General features: G+C 39.2%; 1 protein-coding gene across 4 annotated transcripts; it reads left to right on the top strand.

Annotated features, from left to right (window-relative positions):
• Positions 1-319: 319 nt before the first annotated feature.
• parp4 (poly (ADP-ribose) polymerase family, member 4) lies at positions 320-18,016 on the top strand. 4 transcript variants are annotated; one of them, XM_066687002.1, is made up of 35 exons: positions 320-363; positions 702-829; positions 1,115-1,310; positions 2,510-2,612; positions 2,727-2,805; positions 3,223-3,321; positions 4,904-5,062; positions 5,627-5,764; positions 7,001-7,159; positions 7,378-7,529; positions 7,653-7,784; positions 8,375-8,473; positions 9,019-9,202; positions 9,286-9,433; positions 9,632-9,774; positions 10,160-10,291; positions 10,391-10,477; positions 10,700-10,864; positions 10,971-11,014; positions 11,114-11,192; positions 11,957-12,094; positions 12,201-12,396; positions 12,567-12,643; positions 12,782-12,969; positions 13,166-13,265; positions 13,354-13,524; positions 13,614-13,694; positions 13,791-13,871; positions 14,168-14,263; positions 14,638-14,757; positions 14,906-15,794; positions 15,904-16,148; positions 16,674-16,776; positions 17,041-17,179; positions 17,253-18,016. In XM_066687002.1, exons 2-35 carry the CDS (start codon positions 704-706, stop codon positions 17,452-17,454), a joined length of 5,250 nt encoding a protein of 1,749 aa, XP_066543099.1. In that variant the 5' UTR covers positions 320-363; positions 702-703; the 3' UTR covers positions 17,455-18,016. The 4 variants fall into 4 exon arrangements, with proteins under 4 accessions (XP_066543099.1, XP_066543102.1, XP_066543100.1 ...); XM_066687003.1 differs by lacking the exon at positions 320-363 and having other exon boundaries at positions 441-829; positions 2,513-2,612; XM_066687004.1 differs by lacking the exon at positions 320-363 and having other exon boundaries at positions 443-829; positions 15,922-16,148.
• Positions 18,017-18,581: the final 565 nt, after the last annotated feature.

The raw sequence follows: 18,581 nt of genomic DNA, 5'->3' as shown, positions 1-18,581 counted from the left end.
GGTTACTTAAGAGTACTGCTTGTATATCTACATAAAAATATATTGTATGTGTTTTACTCCATACTCATGCTTAACGAGCACTCCTTGTATACATGGTGTAATGACAATTAGGCAGTATATAGGGTAAACACATCAGCTAGCCACTCAGGCTAATAATGTCAGCAAACTGGGTTAATAAAAAGTGAAAAATAAATGATAACATATTTACAGATAAACTGAAATGTCTGCTCACAGCTTTTAACATCACCAAAGCATTGATAAAGCTTAGGACAAAATTCTCATGTCTACATTATTACTCCAGTAGCCTTAAAGAGGGTCCGGTTCGCCGAAATACAGACATTGATTTTTGTTCGTGAATAAGAGGTCAGTATCTTTAAACCGAATATTAGCAAGAAGAGCCTATCATACGGAATGTTATTGCTAGTTTGGCCTAACGCTGTCTGTAAACATCGCGCTCACACTGTAGGCTATTTAAAGTGTTTAGTATTTTTATCAGGGTCTTCTGCGCTGAAGGCTTTATAGAGTTCAGTTACACAATAAATTCTTGTAAGCTAGCTACATATGTGTTGTTACTTCCTAGTTCCCGGCAGGTCCCTCCCCCAGACTTCTGCAGAAATACATTGCTCACCGAGATGCCTTGACTTCTTACTGCTTTTACTCTTTATTCTGGCCCTGTTCTGGGCTGTGTTATTCTTTTTCAGCCATGTCTGTGTTTAAGGACTGCTCTGTGGTCCTTGACCTGAAAAAAGTGCCTTACAAGGAGAAGAAAAAGCTGACATCTGCTGTACTGGACAATGGAGGACAGATTGTTTATGTACTCACCCAGAAGGTATAGACTTTTAGTTACTTTTGTCTTTTTTGTTCTTTTATCGATTTGTTGTATCTGGAACTGTGGTCCAATGATGATATTCATATAATGCCATGACTATTGTGTAGCTAATTATCTGACTAGTAACTACATAAACATTTGCAGAGAAATAGTATTAATCTGTAAGGTGAAAAATACAACAGAGTTCACAGAACATAGTACATCCAGCACCTAGCTTTCATAACACTATAGCAGACCTGCAGCACACAGATACTGGGCTAAAGCAGACTTCTGTGTCTTGTGCAGTGTACGTTTGTGGTGACCAGCAGTCTGGAGGACTTGAGTACTAACAGACAGAGAAGTGCTGAGAAGCACCATATCCCTGTGGTGGGGCTACAGTTTGTGTGGAGCTGCCTGGAGAAAGGATTCCTTCTGCCTGTGAACGAACACATCTTAAAGCCACAGCAAACTGATCTGACACACCAACCTCATCCACACCCAGGTATTTGAACCCAGGTGTATATTTGCAATAATACACTGTTAAAGCAGAGTTGAAAGGGCAGTTGATACATGGCTGCAATATTTTAAACATGATGCACCCGTTTATTTGCTTTCTGTTTCAAGACAAAATGGAGTAGTTATGTCATAACATGATTAACTCTGTTTGCTAACAGACGGGGCTGGGTATTGCTGTGTGTATGTGATATATTACATGTGTCAAGACTGGATAAATAGAGCTTTGAGTGTGGGAGATGTCTTCATGTGAATGCTAGTATGAAACACTGGGTGAAATTCCAGCTTAATACTGATTGATGTTCAGTATTGTCTCTGGGTAGAGACAGAGATTTTGAAATATGTCCAAACATTGAAAAGCATGAATCAGAATGGGGATATTGCTCAATTCATGCTTCATTGGTGGGTATCCTAGACCTTCTATTTGTTATAGATAGAACTGAGAATTCGGGAGAGCACTACCTGCATAAATGTAAACACAGACTGAGAGTGCTAGAAAACTAAACATCTCAAGTTACAAATGAGTTTCTGTGATAATTCAGACGGTGATTAAAACATTAAACTCTAGCCACATACAAACTACAGTCTTACTTTCCACCTTAAAACATGCAGAGCTTCGGAACATAAACAAACTAAATAACAGATATTCCCCACAATCAGAGATGTTGCTTTTAAGAAAGGCATATAATATGGTACACCATAATTACTGTCTGTTCCTTTAGTGTATGTGTATAGTATTTTATTTAGATTTATCTATTGCTGAATATCTTAGATGACAGGATCATGTCTTCTTGGCTTGGTGTTTGAGTTTGCATGGCTTATAATCAGCCAGAGATATTGGAATGTGTTTTTAAAGACTTTTTTTTAATATGGCATACATTTTATCTGCAATTGTTCTCACAGATAGTTCCTTATCAAGGGACTATACATTTCTGAAATAAATACTGATTCTAAATTAGCTAAGGTGAAATTCTCTGAGATTTCCTAAACATTGATATTTAAAATGTTAACAAAATTAGCTCTGCTTGGTTGTTGCTTTCCAAAATAACATTAGTGGTATTAGAGACTGTATTCTTGTGGAATATGTGTATTTTGAAGAAAAGAATAGATAGTGGTGTACCAAGACTACTTTTGTATGTCCACACTATGTGCTATGTTGATTTATTTATTTATTTTTCTTCCCCCCAGTAGGACTGAAGTTCAGAGGTCAGCCCCAGGCCCAGAACATTGATAATAAAACAGTGAGAACTGAACCTCAAGTGAAGGGAAGCACATATCTGGGGAAATCAAGGTGTGCCCTAGTCTTTATTTCTATGAGCAGTTATTACCAGTTTACTTATTGTCAGTTATTGTTTTGTGCTTTTCTGCTTGTTTAATCAAAGCTTTCTGAAATCCCAACATGCAGAGTATACAAGCAAAATGATTGTGATATACCAGAATTTCCTGCACACTTCCAAGTGGCAAAGTACTCCATTTTTCATGAGGTGAGTTTATTTGGACTGTCCATCCAAAATGTAATTAGAAATAAAAAAAAAATAAAATATGGGTTTATAGCTATTGCTTATTTGCTCTACCCATCACTCACACTGAGACATCCTTTAATTTACCTAATTATGGTACTTACTTTATTGTTGGGTACATACACACATTGAGACACAATGCTGAGCAGATAAAAGGAAATAATGTGGGCAATATATTCCTGTGTGTTAGTTTGCTTGGTTAAGAAGTACCTTGATTCAAGTTAAAGCAATCTTGCAAATCACACATCACACTTGCAATGGCTACTCAAGAAAATTAATGGTGTGGAATGCTGCCTTTTACAACAGCTCCAGATAAGCAAAGTATATCTGTAACCTCTTGCATGTGTGTGGGTAGTTACTTTTTCTTTTTCTTTTTTTAAGGCTGCAACCAAAACCTGGTCAGTTTTAGAGCTTCAGTGTGCCAGAGGAAAAGCAGGACAGCACTACTGTGTAGTTAATTCTGTCATGAATGAGAGAGAGGTGAGCTTGTTTGAATAAAAAAAAAGCATTAAAATCCTTATGTACAGTTAATTCTGCTGATTCTATGCTGCTTATTTGTAATAATAATTATACACAGGATAAAATGTAAAATATCCTATGCCAATTCATTAGAGCTTCACATAGGGGCCACCACACTCTCTTCCAACCTGCAGCCACCAAAATTGCTCCTACATTTACCCACTAGGGTTGCTGTGGCAATTTACAATCTGATCAGCAACCAGCTATCCTTAACAACTACGGTTACTCACTGAGCCCAGCCCATGAGTACCCCAACCACCCACTGCATCACTAGCTGTTCACAGGGGGCATGAGGTAGGCACCTCCCCTCATCAGTGTTTTGCTGAATTAAGCCAGTGACACCTCCAGAAGGCTCAACAGTGAAGTCTGGTGTCCTAGACCCACCCCCTCCAAGCCAGCTTTACAGTCCTGACTTATCCTTAACCATCAACCACCATAAATCCACACTGGCCTCCCTGGTGACTAAGGCTGTACCTAGCCCCACTGGCACCGTTAATTCATGCTCAGGGTCACCAGTTCCATGTGAACTCTACGTGCTACATCACCAACAACCACAAGCAACTCTACAGTGCATTTCTTCAAGTAATCTGTGCTCTCCTTATCCACAACCACTGACTAGACCTTCTGATAGCTCCTTCACATCTGGCCAGATAGTGTCACAGTCACACAGCTCCAGAGACCTGGAGTTTGTGGGTTCAAGTCCCGCTCCGGGTGACTGTTTGGTGTGTTCTCACGTGCCTATGTGGGTTTCCTCCGGGTGCTCCAGTTTTCTCCCACAGTCCAAAAACTCACGTTGGTAGGTGGATTGGCAACTCAAAACTGTCCGTAGTTATGTGTGTGTGTGTCACCCTATGAAGGACTGGCACCCCCTCCAGTATGTGTTCCTGCCTTGCCCTGAAATTACTGGTGTACTATTCTTTACAGTAGTACTTTTGCAAGTGTCTAATGGATATTTTGATTTTTCCTCTTCAGTAATTTCACTAGATATTTAATCAATAGCATGTTGACAGCATGTCAAAAATGTAATTGATATATATATCTGTATTATCTGTTACTGCTTATCCAGTTCAGTGTCACGGTAGGTCCAGAGCCTACCTGGAATCATTGGGCACAAGGCGGGAATACACCCTGGAGGGGGCGCCAGTCCTTCATAGGGCAACACAGACACACACACTTTTGACTTTCACACTACCAACATGTGTTTTTGGACTGTGGGAGGAAACCGGAGCACAGGGAGGAACACCAACTCCTCACAGACAGTCACCCGGAGCGGGAATCAAACCCACAACCTCCAGGCCCCTGGAGCCGTGTGACTGCGACACTACCTGCTGCACCACCGAGCCGCCATGAAAAACTCAGTAAAAGGATCCACCAAGTGTAACTGAAAACCTCAGTAAGCCATGTAAAAATGAACCCAAATAAAGTACATTAGTGTCTCACTATTTTAGGTAGGTTAGAGTTAAGTAAAACCTAAAGCAATATTGCTATGAATTTCTATACCAGTGTCTATATTAGTGTTTTTATTGTTTTTCCTCTGCTAAAGAAAACCATAGTGAAGGAAAAGCAGATGTACAGCTCCAGCTCTGAGGAAGCTGTGGATGTATATTTGATGTGGCAGGATGAACTCAATAAAAGCGACTTTACATCAGCAAGAACACTTCTTCCAGTGGCACAGAAGTTGGCGTCCCATGGCCTGCAGCAGGTCAGTGAAACTCTACAGTTACTAGAAGATCTTGGATTCTAAGTTTAGAAACCATTTTCTAGAAGGAATGGGACCTTTTAAAGGCACTGTATGTGATTTCATTCCTCCACAATTTTTTATAATATTCAGTGAATATTTCCTCATAGATGGCTATCTCTAGCCTGGGCTGTGCAACCAGGAAACATACCTAGTGGTTCAGACAGAGAAACAAAACACAAAATGGAGCTTCTGAAGGAACAATTAAAGGAGGGACGCATTTCTCACAGTGTCAAGTACAAACCTCAGTGTTGTTCTCCAGAATCTCATACGGTGTCTTTAAGGGAATGGAAATGTGTTGTTATTGTAGTAGATTATGTCAGTTTACTTTACATTTGGCTTATTTGAGTGCATTGTGGAGATTGTGAATAAGGACAATGACAAATTGTATGTTTAATTGTAAAGACTTTGATGAATAAAAATCATTACGTTAATGGTGTGTAATTGTATTTTAACAATAATTATTTAGTCATAAAATGTGAGAACCAAGGAGCTCAGATTGTACACTGTGACTTGTATGATTTACAGCTGTTCTTGGAAGAGAAGCTGAACTGCAGTACAGTCTCTCAGGAAGTGGGCGCCTTTGTGGAACTCATATGGACAGAGGCCCTCGGGTCTCTCAGCAACATCCTGACTGTTCCTGTCTCCAGCATCAGTCTGAATGATGTATGTAGGATTTTGAATATCTTTTAGCATATTATTACATGATTATTATTTTTTACATTATTTTATCCTATGAGCCTCTGCAGTGTAGAATCATATATCAGCAATTACCAATTTAATAGTACAGTTTCTACTGCTTTTGATTGTGAGAATGCATATAAATGAAAATATATCTAGTGCCTAATAAACAGAGGAAATGCTTTGGTGACTGTTTTATATGAAATTGATGGAATCAGGCAACGTAATTACACATTTACTGTGTTTACAGACTTTTACATATATGGTTATTTGTTGCAAAGGCACAGATATAATCTTGATATTTTGCAGTAATTAGAGAAATTTCAGTTCATTGAATTGAATGATAGAATTATATTTCAAGTTTAATATTAATAAAACAACACAAAAAACACACAATGCTATGAAATAATCATATTGACATAACTTTTTTCATACTTTCTGCTTGATAAAGGTTGATAACAGAATGAATATCAGTATCAAGCTCATATTTATTATTTGGCTATGAAACATAGCCAAAAGTACAATAGTTGGTTTAATTTCATATGACAGAACCTACATCAAAAATGTTAGGTGTAAATAAGACAAAAAATCAATTTGATTCTGATTTTATTTTGTGTATTTTATTATTTGGTTTTATCGGTCTGGTTATTGATTTAGATTGTTCTCGTCTTTATGGTTTTTCGGTTGTTGCATTGATTTGCCTCTGTTGGACTGGTTGTGATGGAGTTCAGTCAGTTTTGTACAGGATATTTTTAATCATGTCATTTTCTGCAAAATTTTATAATTTTTCTGTTGTCCACCATATACACATTTTCCATGTATATATCTCTGCCTAAATACATTTGCTGCTTGATTTTTATATAAAACATGGTTTTTAATGTATTTAGCAGACCGAAGGTCACCCACAGGAAGAGTTATTAAAACTCAAGCATGCATTACTAAAATGGAGGAACGTGGATAAACTCTCATAAAAATTATTGTTATATGGTTAGAGTTGACCATAAGCGAAAAGAGGAAGGGGGTTTAAATGTGTGGAAGGCAGTGTTCAAGATGAGACAGGGCTACAGCATTAGCATCACGCTATTGGTTGGCAAAACAGCACCAAGTTACCTGTACAATCCTGTGAGCATTAAATCTTTATTTGTGTGTGTGTGTCTGTGTGTGTGTCTGTGTCTGTGTGTGTCTGTGTCTGTGTCTGTGTCTGTGTGTGTGTGTATACAGGTGAGCAGGGTGGAGGGTTTGCTGCTGCAGGTACAGAAGTGTGTGAGTGAGGAGGAGGTGAAAGCTCTGTTGGAGGAGGTCAATACCCTATTACCTCTCAGAATGAAGGAGCCTGACTCAAAACAGAAGCTTGTGTCTCAGAAACTAGACCTCTGCCAGGTAATGCATTTAACACACAATCACTGTAGGTTTTAGTGCAAAATATTAAACATATACTGTACAACATATATATACATATATGTCCATTCTTATCAGTAAGCAGCTGGTTTGAGTTCAAGCTTTCATCCCAAAATGCAGGAGCATGCATCACCATTTTAAGAACATGCCAGAATGTACACTGTTTTCAATCCTGAAATTGTACAACTGAACCTCCCCAGGTGATCCGAGATATTCTGAATATGACCGAGGCAACTTTGGGAAACCCCTCTCCATCTTCTCTGGGAAAGTACAGAGCCCTGAGATGCAGCATTGAACCAGTGCCTTCACAAAGCCCAGAGTTTCAGTCTGTCTGCCAGCTTTTGCAGGATATGTATGTATAATTATTACATAATATGTGTCATATATAATCGTTTTTAAAATATTGCTCTGTATCTGTGTATGCACATCTTATATTGTGTGTCTGTGTTTATGTTTATGTTTAATGTTACTACAGGCCCATGCAGATCCACAACATACTACACGTGAACAGAGCATCAGAGCTTCATTTGTTTAAAGAGGAGCTTGGTAATGTTAAGCCCCTCCTCCATTCATCTAGTCCCAGCAGCTTTGTGGGAATTCTCTCTCGGTAAGAGTGAGTCTCTCTCTGTCACTTATATGGATAAAAGTGGCATGGATATGTCGTTTGTATGACTGTATGAACAGCTCAAATCACATTGTATCTGACATTTTAAAATCAGATTTGGGCCACTTTCATGTATGGTATTGAAATCCAATCCATGAAATGAAAATGGCCTGGTAAATTCTTTTTATATTCTGTAAAATCTGGTGATATTTGTTTTTTTATAAAACAAATACATAATATGTCTGTCTTAGTAGTTATTTATGAATTTTCTATTGTTTATATTGGTATGAAGTATGCTTGTATGAAATGTTATTTATGTTGGTGCTTGATACCTTCTCCGTGGACATGCCATGCTTGAGACACCTGGCAACACCAGTTCATGTTTTAATATATTTAGTCTTTAATTTTAATCATGGTTTTACACTCATTTGGAATAAAGAAAAGTGTGGTGTTGTGATACAACACTGCAGTAAATTACACTTAATTGCCCTCTTTCTCTGTCATTCTCTCTCTCTCACACACACACACACACATACACACACACACAAAACATAGAAAGTGTACCTGAGTGGGATTGATTTGGTTGTGTCCAGGGGTCTGCTACTGCCAAGATTTGGAGTTGAGCAGCACGGGATTGAAAGAACGGATGTGGGGAATCTGGGAGGTGGTATCTACTTTAGCAACTCTCTAAGGTCAGTGTCTGTACATAATACATTTGGAAAAGTTCTGTACTCTTTAATGATGTTCAGTGTTATTATAGTCATCAGATAGGAACCGACACAGCATTTCCCAACTCCGATAGTGGTGATTTACTGTTACATCCTGCTTTCTCCAGGCAGGAGGTATTCACAAACAGGATTTCTCAGGTTGGCCAGATAACTTAGGCCCAAAGTAAAGACTGTCCAATTGGACAAGCTCTAGGGATCTTTACTATTGGATAATTATCAATTTTGGCTTATCTGGCTAAATGAGATGTCCTCCTATGTGAAATATCCCATTATCTGCTGTTAAATGTTTTTGTGGTGTTCCTTGCTCCTGCTCTTCAATTTCTTTTCATTATGAGCTAGCTTTCTGCCTCCATGCCATTAGTATTACAGGACTAAAGAGTTTACTTCCAACAAGCCTTATTTGAATATTCATTCACTCCCAAATGCTTTTATTTATAATGGTCTAAAGTCAATGTTTATATCAGTTTTGATTTAACATTAGATCCTTAGCAGATTGCTTTGTCTTTCAGCACTTCAGTCAAATATTCCAAGCCCAGTGCAACAGATGGCACGCGGCTGCTGCTGGTATGTGATGTAGCTTTGGGTCAGTGTAAGAACCTGAACAAGAGGGACACCACTCTGACCTGTGCTCCTGAAGGCTACCACAGTGTGCACGGTGTGCACCGCACCCAAACCACACATTCAGATTTTGAGGTGAAATTTTGTTCATAAAAGCATTTCTTTGGACAGTATGTTTTCTTAGAGTTTGGATTACCAGGTTTCTGTGTGTGTTTCAGGATGATGAATATGTGGTGTATAACACAGACCAGGTCAGGCTGAAATACGTAGTTCAGTTTTCTCTGAAGCAGGACCAGCTGAAAACCTTTCAGCCTCATATCGACAAATCTGTAGAGCTTACGAACTCTCTACTTACTTCTGACCTTTGTGAGTGTCTGACCTTCTCATCACAATATCACTCTGTAATAAACAACACACTAAAACTGACTTGATGTATTCTTAAACCACAGTTACTAATCGGATGAACAGTGAAGTGTTTACTTCCTATAAATCCAAAGTAGGCTCAACATTGATGTAGGTTAGCTGTATTCACTGTGTTGTGTGTATGTGTGTTCGGTATTCCAGTGCCATTTGATGACAATGATGGTTTTGAGGTGACTAAGAACCCTCTGGATGGGGTCACTGCTGGTTTGTTAAATAGCAGTGGTCAGACGCTCCCCCTAAAGTCTGTGCATGTGAGGTGTAAACTGATGGACCTGCTGTCTCAGGTAAAGTGTTACACTGCTACTTGCTGTGTAGTGAAGCTCTGATACTGTAATCAAGTATCAATTATGTTCAACAATGCAGTTAATAAACACTGAGATGTCACTTGAGGTCTTCTCAACCTTCCCACCCCTAAATGCTCCAGTTACATTTTCTACTCACGTTAAATTAAATGTTGAAACATTGTGAGCTTTTTTAACAGCGACATTGATGAGGTTGGATGCTGATGATGGTTAGTTCTCCAGCTCATCCTCAAGCTCCATTTCTCCAGAGAATGCAATTCCATTACACTGATGCCCAAATAATGCTGTGGAAATTCATAATCAATAAAATGAATGTGGGCAGATCAAATGTGGGCTTTTAATGTAAATCTTGTCTTTCTTTTTACAGGTTATAATTTTCCAGACATACACAAACGACAGTACTATTTCTATTGAGGCAAAGTATGTCTTTCCTTTAGAAGAGACGGCAGCAGTGTGTGGGTTTGAAGCCTTCATTAATGGAAAGCATGTTATTGGAAAGGTAGTTAAACTTTGCTGGCATTTTTGTTCCTACAATTCAGTTCAGTTTCACTTTTGCCAGTGTAGTCTATAGATCCTGTTTCTATTTGCCTTTTTTCAGGTGAAGGAGAAGGAGCAGGCACGTAGAGAGTACAGGCAAGCTGTGGAGAAAGGGCATGGAGCCTACCTGATGGACCAGGATGCACCTGTATGAGTCACTTTTTTTTTTGTTTTGTTTTGTTATATAAATGTATGTACTATGCATAATTACACTCTCAGAAAAAAGGGTATTCAAAGTCCAGTTGTGTTCCTTAAAGGTACTTTACATTATCTTCTCCTAATTCTCCTTCTTCTAATTAAAGGTTCTTTCTTCATCCTTCACAATATTTGTGTGTGTGTGTGCGTTAATGTACACATTCTTGCCCTTCAGGATGTCTTCACAATCAGTGTGGGGAACCTGCCCCCTGGAGCAACAGTGCTGATCAAAGTGACCTTCATCACTGAGATGGTTGTGAGAGCAAGCCGCATCCTCTTCTCTCTCCCAGGCAGTGTGGCTCCGTGGCAGCAGAGTGCCGCTCTCAATCAGAGGACCCAGGTAGAGAAGAAATTTTGATTTATGTGAAAGTACAGGGTTAAACTTCTGAATGTTGCCTTGCTGAGCTAGCCCTGATAATGTGATAATGAGTGTGTTTGTGTTGCAGACAACTGTTGAGAAAGTTTGTGTCAAAGAACTTGAGTCAGAAGGGTGAGGAATACATGCATATGACATTCAGATTTTTTATATATATAAATAATGTATCCATGACTAAAACTACTTACGTCTATGCTTTTTATTTTTTTCTAGGGAGTTTTCTTTGTGCATGTCCATTGAAATGCCTTTTGAAATCATTGACCTGGAGTGTTCTCATCTAATCAAAACAAAGGTGTGTCTTTGTATTTGTCTTTTGTTTTGGAATATATTAGTAATTGAGTAATCCACCATTTTTAATCTTTTCATGAAATTCAAAATTGCAGGACTTTCAGAGATATCTGTTATGTTTTTTTATTCTAAGGTTGCACTATGTGGGTTGCGTACACAAGGAACTTATTACTACATTTTCAGGATTTCTTTTAGCCCACTGTGCATAATAAATTACAGTACTTGCTATTTAAAAGATCATATTGTAACACTTGCTGTATTAATTACAACAGACTGTGTAGCTCAAAACATGCATAAATGCTACAGAGAGCATTTTGGTACAGCAGCTGAGTTCAAATATTCAAGCGTACCAAATGCTTTGTTATTTTTGTATGCAAAAGGAAAAAATAGAGAAAACACAGGTCTGCCAAGGAAATTGCGTGTTTGGCCCAATAATCCACACTTTGCAGCCAGTTGTTCATCCCTAGCATGTACAATACAATACACATTACTGCCAGAGCTCTCTGAAATTTGTCTTGCGTCCCACAATGGCTCTATAACAAATACAATACCCTTACACACCACATTATACAAACAACACAAATTTAATTACATATAAACAAAATCAAAAACACAAAATCCCAATTCATCATATACCTCATATTCCCTCACACCCAAATTAAACTTCCTCACCATGTGTCCTATCAGTGAATGTGGTTTTGCTTGTTACTGCTACTGTATGTTCTCCATGTATTGATGTGATATGAAACTGGAACTGTTTTCTTATAGAGGACTGACTGTAAGGCTGTAGTAAGTACATTACCAAAACAGACTCTAAGTGCTGACGGCTTCCGGCTCAGCTTTACTCTGTCTCAGATCCATATGCCCAGGATGTGGGTGGAGAAACATCCCGAAAAAGAGAGTGAGGTAAATTTAAAAGATAATATTATATGTGATTTTTAAAATCATGAATTTAAATGAAACTAATTTACAGTTCTTTTCCCCTAACTCTGGATGTGTTTGACCTATGCAGGCTTGCATGCTGGTGTTTTATCCAGATTTTGAGTCCAGTGGTGTTTCTGCCTCTGGTGTGAGTGACGTGGTTCTTTTGCTGGACACATCAGAGTCCATGCGAGGAGAGGCCATGGTGAACGCACGCAGAATCGCTGTAAATGTTCTTCACTCATTGGACCGTGCATTACGAGTCAACATCATCTCTTTTGGGACTGGTTTGTGTCTTGCTTCATGTGTCTTACAGCTAAGAAAGGAAAGCCTGTTAATTTAGTGCTATTTTACTATTTTAGAGTATTTACATATTCTGTTTGTTCAGGGAAATTATTGTTTAGGCAGCAGGATTTAGAATTATTTCATGGAAAACCTTAACATTTCTATTTAACAGATTTTAAGGAAGCTTTCCATTCACCAAATGCACTAAAGAATATGGATGTGTTTAAATCAGCCAAGAAGTTCATCATGGTGAGTCCTCTTCAACTTCACACTAAATAATCACATGAATAAGGGGTATGTGGAAGACTTGGCTACAAATCCCCTAGAAAGTTGATTATAATGTCTTTTGGAATTAAACGCTTAAGCTATTTCTATTTGTACCATTAGACCTCTCCTGCTGTTGGGGGCAGCACTGAGCTGTGGAGGCCCCTGCGCAGTCTAAATCTGCTGCCTCCAACCCATGGCATAAGGAATGTTCTCCTGCTCTCTGATGGACATGTTCAGAACCAACCTCAAACACTGCAGCTGGTTCGAGAAAACACCCATCACACACGCCTCTTCACCTGCGGCCTCAGGTCAGTGCTCAGCAGCTTTGGCTTTAAAAAACAGTACAGGAGTTATGGATGCCTTCCCCTATGCATCAAGTGTCAGTTTGTTCTGTAGTGAATCTGTTTAAAATATATTGTCTTGTTAATAGTACAAAAACATTGGGAATTTGACCACTGAACTTTTGGTGTGTAAGTCAGAAACCAACAGTGTATTTGTTTGCAGCCCAACAGCTAATCGACACATGCTGAGAGCTTTAGCTCAGGCAGGTGGAGGAGCATATGAGTTTTTTGACACAAAAACCAAACACACTTGGGCTGAGAAGGTGAGTTCCACTTCATTATGTGTTGCATTGTGTGTGTGTGTGTGTGTGTGTGGCATATTTGTGAAATGTGGCTGCTTGCCTGTTCCAGGTAAAATCTCAGGTGAAGTGCATGGCATCTCCAGGCTGTAGTTCAGTGGCAGTGAAGTGGCAACAGTTCAACCCCAGGGCGCCCCCTCCTGTTCAAGCCCCTTCCCAGCTCCACGCTCTCTTCAGTGACTGTCACACTCTGGTTTATGGCTTTGTGCCACACTGCACTCAGGTCTGTCAATGTTATTTTCTCAGTGATAAATGGTGAATGAGGTAGATCTGACATTTAAAAAAAAAACTCAAAGCTCGTGCTCTCTATAGGCCACTCTGTTTGGTGATCTGAGTGGTCAGGAGCTTCAGACAGTGGTTTCCACAACAGAGCTACAGAAGACTAAAGGAACAGTAAGACTTGGATCCTACAATAATATTGTTTCACCTAATATTTATCCTCGGTTATCACTGTTAATATTCTCTTGTTTGCGTTTCTGTTTGCCTTAGTTTCTTCACAAACTAACAGCAAGAGCAATTATCAGAGACTTTGAAGATGGCAGTCTTGGTTCTAGCGAAGCAGAACATGAAGTAAGGACAGCAGACTCTAGAATGGTTTTACATTTACATGTTTAATGGGTTTCCTGGCCCTTTTGGGGCACTTTTTCACAGTCAGAAGTGAGGCCTTTGTGAACTGGCTCAGGCCACAGTACAAGATTCGTTCATTCTAGAAAACAGTGCCAGGAAAAATATTTACTTTGTGTCGTTCTTGATTATATACTATGTACATTTGTGTTTGCATTTTGAATGTAATTTCATGGTGTGTGATGACAGAAAAATGACTCAGGGCTGAGTGTGTGTTTTTTCTTTTACACTGCCATTAACAGGGAAAGAAGATGGAGCTGAAATCCTATGTCATTGAGCTCAGTAAAGAATTCTCCATCCTGTCCCAGTTCACCAGCTTTGTTGCCATTGAAGAAAGGGTATGATCACTGCTGACTGATAGAAGTCTTTAACTGTTCATGTTAAGACACTAAATTTGTTTTATTTTGTCTGATCCACTCATGTTAGTGCAACGTAATAACACATCACCACCACGTCAGTGTAACTACAGTGCTGAGAACGTTCCGCCACCCAGATACTAGCCGCTCTGAGGTGGTCCTGGCAGGCAGTATATCTGTTGATTGTATATGTGCATAGGTAGGCCGACTGTGTGTGTATTTAGTACTGATATGCTAAGGGTTCCAGGTTCCTCTTCAGGTGACAGAAGGCTTAATTTTGCAGATTTGCATCACTTCTTTTTGTAGAGCGTAACAGATGTTCCAAAGAGGATGTATTCCCTTTATTCTGTGTACAGGACAAGGAGCAGCCTGAGTCTGGAATCACTGATGTCCCAAAGATCATTGCAGAGGAGGATGTTGATGTTCTTCCCTACATGGGCTGGACAGAGGAGAAGCAGATGTCTTCGGAAGAAGAGGTATGTTGGGGTCATAGACTTTTCCAGTTAAAAGATAAATGCAAAGAAATAAAGATTTATAAATATATAATCGAGACAAATCGATTTGGTTTTATTTTTAACTTTAAATTAAACTTTGCTTTGATTACCTTTTTTCCCTTTATCCCAGGAGGAGGCTGTTCTTTGCGAGATGTCATATGATTGGGCATTTGATGCTGAAAGTAGGAGTGACATTGCTGAATGCTCTGGATATGTCAATTTTTCATTACCAATGAAGCGCTCATTTCTGCAAAGTGGATTACACTCTTTATCGCTAGATGGTGGTGCTGAGCCCGAAATTTCAGCCTGTAATGAACAAATTGCATTGATATCTGAATGTGATTCTGGTTCTGCAATTGCCATTGCTCCTGACTCCCATTCCATCTCAGGTGTTCATGAAGTCTCAGATTTAAAATGCAGAAAAAAGAGGATGCCTTTTCCCCTTGGTATTGCTTCTCCTCCTGCTCCTCCTCCTATTATCACGAAGGACCCTCCGTTTGGTTCAGTTTTAACAGCTATTGAGTCTCGTTCTTATTGTCCTATAATTTGTTCTCCAGTACCCTGTTCTGATATGACCTTCTCGGCTCCGAATCTCAACCTCGCTCTTTTAAGTGGCCCTCCTGCTCCTTCGTTTGGTGCATCTCCCTCCCATCTTATTTCTACTCATCGTGTACCTACCTTAAGTGTCACAGAACTCCCCCCGTGTCCTCCTGGTCCCATAGGCCATGATGTTCAGAGCCTTCCTCTACCCTCCATTCTAAATTCTGCTACTGCTCCAGCTCCTCTGCCTGCGTATTTTCCGCAGTTCTGTGCTAGCCCCATTGCTCCTGATCCCATAAATATCAGTGATCCTCCTTTTAGTCTACGTCGTCATCTTAGTCGTTTACGCCGATATGAGCGCGCTCCTATATCTTCTATTTGTTACTCTGGTAGCGAGAGCAGGTTCCACAGAGCTTCCTCTCCTGATATGGCTTTTCCATCTGTTCCTGCCACTGAATGTTTGAAATCTAAAACCCAGGGTAAGTTCACAAATACGAATGAACATTTATTACACTACAGTATCTAGTTCTTTTTAACTAAATAGTTTAAATTTCAACTCATTGCTGTATATTGCATCGTTTCATACAGGTTTCTTCCCCCGTCTAGGTGATCCTCCTCAGTCAAGCCATTTTGAGAGTATGCATGATGCCTCTTTGAAGTCTTCGTCCTATTATTGCGGACGTAGAAGACGTCAAGCAGCACGTACAGTAAAACCTGCCCCAGTTCCTGTTAGGAAGTCTGGTCATAACCTACTGGAGTGTGACAGTGTGTGTAAACAATATACACGACCTGACATGATCAATTGGGAGGAACTATTTGACCTTCAGCATCAGGTAAATATATCACCATGTGCACAAATATAAATAGTCTGAAATATAATCTGAAAAATATTATAGTTTGAGATGGACTTTTGTCCTGTCCATGGTGTCCCTATCTTGACCCCAGTGGTTCTGTGAAGGCTCAGAGCCCACCACAATTCTGAATAAGAACATGAACTGTGTTTAAGCTTCTGTTCCAGGCTCTCAGTTTTAATTAATGCCAACTTAATTTATACACAGGTGACGGTAACAGAATATAAATGACTTGTGCTCTGAAACTAGGAGCTTTTAACCACAGTCAAAAACAGTTTCCTAATATCTGTGCTTACATAAAATGTATATGCTGAAAAATATTAATGTAGAAGTAGGATGTATACTGTGCAATAAATACAGTGCACTGAAACCCTTTGGATTAAAGATAAAAAGCACTGTGCAGTTTATCTGTAATCTGACTGGTTTCAGTGCGCTGGTTTTATTACTTATGGAGGGCACTGTAGATTCATTTAGAATGAGATGTATTTTATTTTTTGTTGGCCACAGGACGGCTACTGGGAATGTACTGCAGAGCTGAGTAGATTTCTTGGTCTGGATGTGGACTTCTTTGCCAATGTTTTCCTGAAAGAAAAAGGCATCTGTTCTTTGGGTAAACATAGCTGCTATTCTGCTTCTGTGTTTTATTGAGTACGGTACTGTATCTGATCAAGGATTATTGATTGAATACATACATTTCAATCGTTCATAACTTTCTTAAAATCATATTCAGAGCATAGCCAACTAATGATATATTCAACGTTTTCTAAAAAGTTTGGTCAGCTTTGTCTATAACGTGGCAATGTGTCATCACTTGATGGAACTGCAAAGTGCAGAAGCAGTTAAACATTTTTTTTTCTCTGATTTTATTCATTAGGTGTGAAGGCTAGTGCTGACATCCTGAGGCTGGTGGCCACGCTGCTGGTGTTGCAGCTGATGAGAGTGATGAAGATGACTGAGGGCGAGCTCTTTCAGTCTCTCTTCCGCCTCACTGACTCCTTTTCTTTTTCTAGCAGGTAGTATCTATATAGTGTGCTCCCATATTACGAAAGCTTGTATAATTGTAATACATAGCTGTTTCTCCTGTAGGCTGCCGTGCTATGAGGCGGTGAAGAGAGCTGTGGACTGGGCGTGCTGGGCTGACAGACAGTACCCATGTGTGTGCAGCAGACTGGAGATCGGCCGTGATTGGGAGTCCTGCACACGCCAGCTGTTGGGTGTGGACTCACTGCCCCCCTGCTCCCCTCTGACCTCTATCTTACAGAAGAGCACAGAAGTACCAGTCCAGTAGAACTGATGATTCAGCTGTGGGACTGGAAATACAGCTACATTTTAGCTGAAATTAAACAAATATTCCATTTAACAGTAAGAAAAAGCAGCACGTTATAATATGGATCTTACATATTTGTTTGTTTTACACATTAGCATGCAATTTTAAACTGCCTGTTTATTCATACTATTACATTTTAATGTACACTTTTACGTTAATACAGTTCACACAAAGTGCTATGAATGCATTAAACAAGCTGTGCCCGTGCTGTTTTCATCATATTAATCACTTTTGTGTGACTGTATTACTCACTACACATGGACACTTGCATCCACGTTATCACCATATTATTAATGATTTTGAACACTACAAATTTAAAAACTTTTTATTTTAATAAATAAAAATGGGGGTGGGGTGTTAATTATTTTTCCCTCAAGCAGCCAGTGGTGCAGGGTACATTTCCTGTATTTTGGATCATATAGCTTTCCATTACAGCTGCATTATAGTATTTCTTACTTAGTATAGTATTGTTTGTCTGTGCTTTTCCATTTTGCAAACATGTCAGGAAATGATAAATAAATAATCCTCCATTAAAAATTGTGCTCTTCAGTTATTTTCTGTCCTCACTGTGCCCTCAGCCTTCTAAGATGGAGACAGACAGACTCCATGGGGAAAGGCATGTTTTGGTGGTGTCATGGTATAAAGCAGATTTTCTCTCCTGCTCTTGTATAGGTTCTTAATTTGGTTCAGACTTTTCTGAGGATAAGGACGGGTCCTCTTTCTTTAATTCATCCTCTAATAGTGACAGAAGCAGTACCCAGTCTTAGATGGAGCTGATTTTGTCACTCAGTCCTGGTCAGAAAATTTACCATTTATTTCAGTTAATAAAGTAATCCTGTGCTCTTACATAAATGGGTCTAAATAGTACAAAATCATGCAGTGGTTTATGATTGACATGGTTCATTGAGGATTCACAGTTTACCTCTGGCTATTGTCTTCATTGATATTTAAGATGGTGGTCAAAAGATGCTTGCAAATGAAATTTTTGATATTTACAGCTATTTACAGGGAGGGCCGTAGCACCCAGCATTTTAGAGAAAAATTTAACTTAATCAGAATTTCAAACAGTTTGGGAATAGACTGAAAAT

Source organism: Hoplias malabaricus, chromosome 12 (assembly GCF_029633855.1).
Source record: "Hoplias malabaricus isolate fHopMal1 chromosome 12, fHopMal1.hap1, whole genome shotgun sequence".
NCBI lineage: Eukaryota > Metazoa > Chordata > Actinopteri > Characiformes > Erythrinidae > Hoplias > Hoplias malabaricus.
This window is presented reverse-complemented; position numbering and strand designations above follow the sequence as displayed.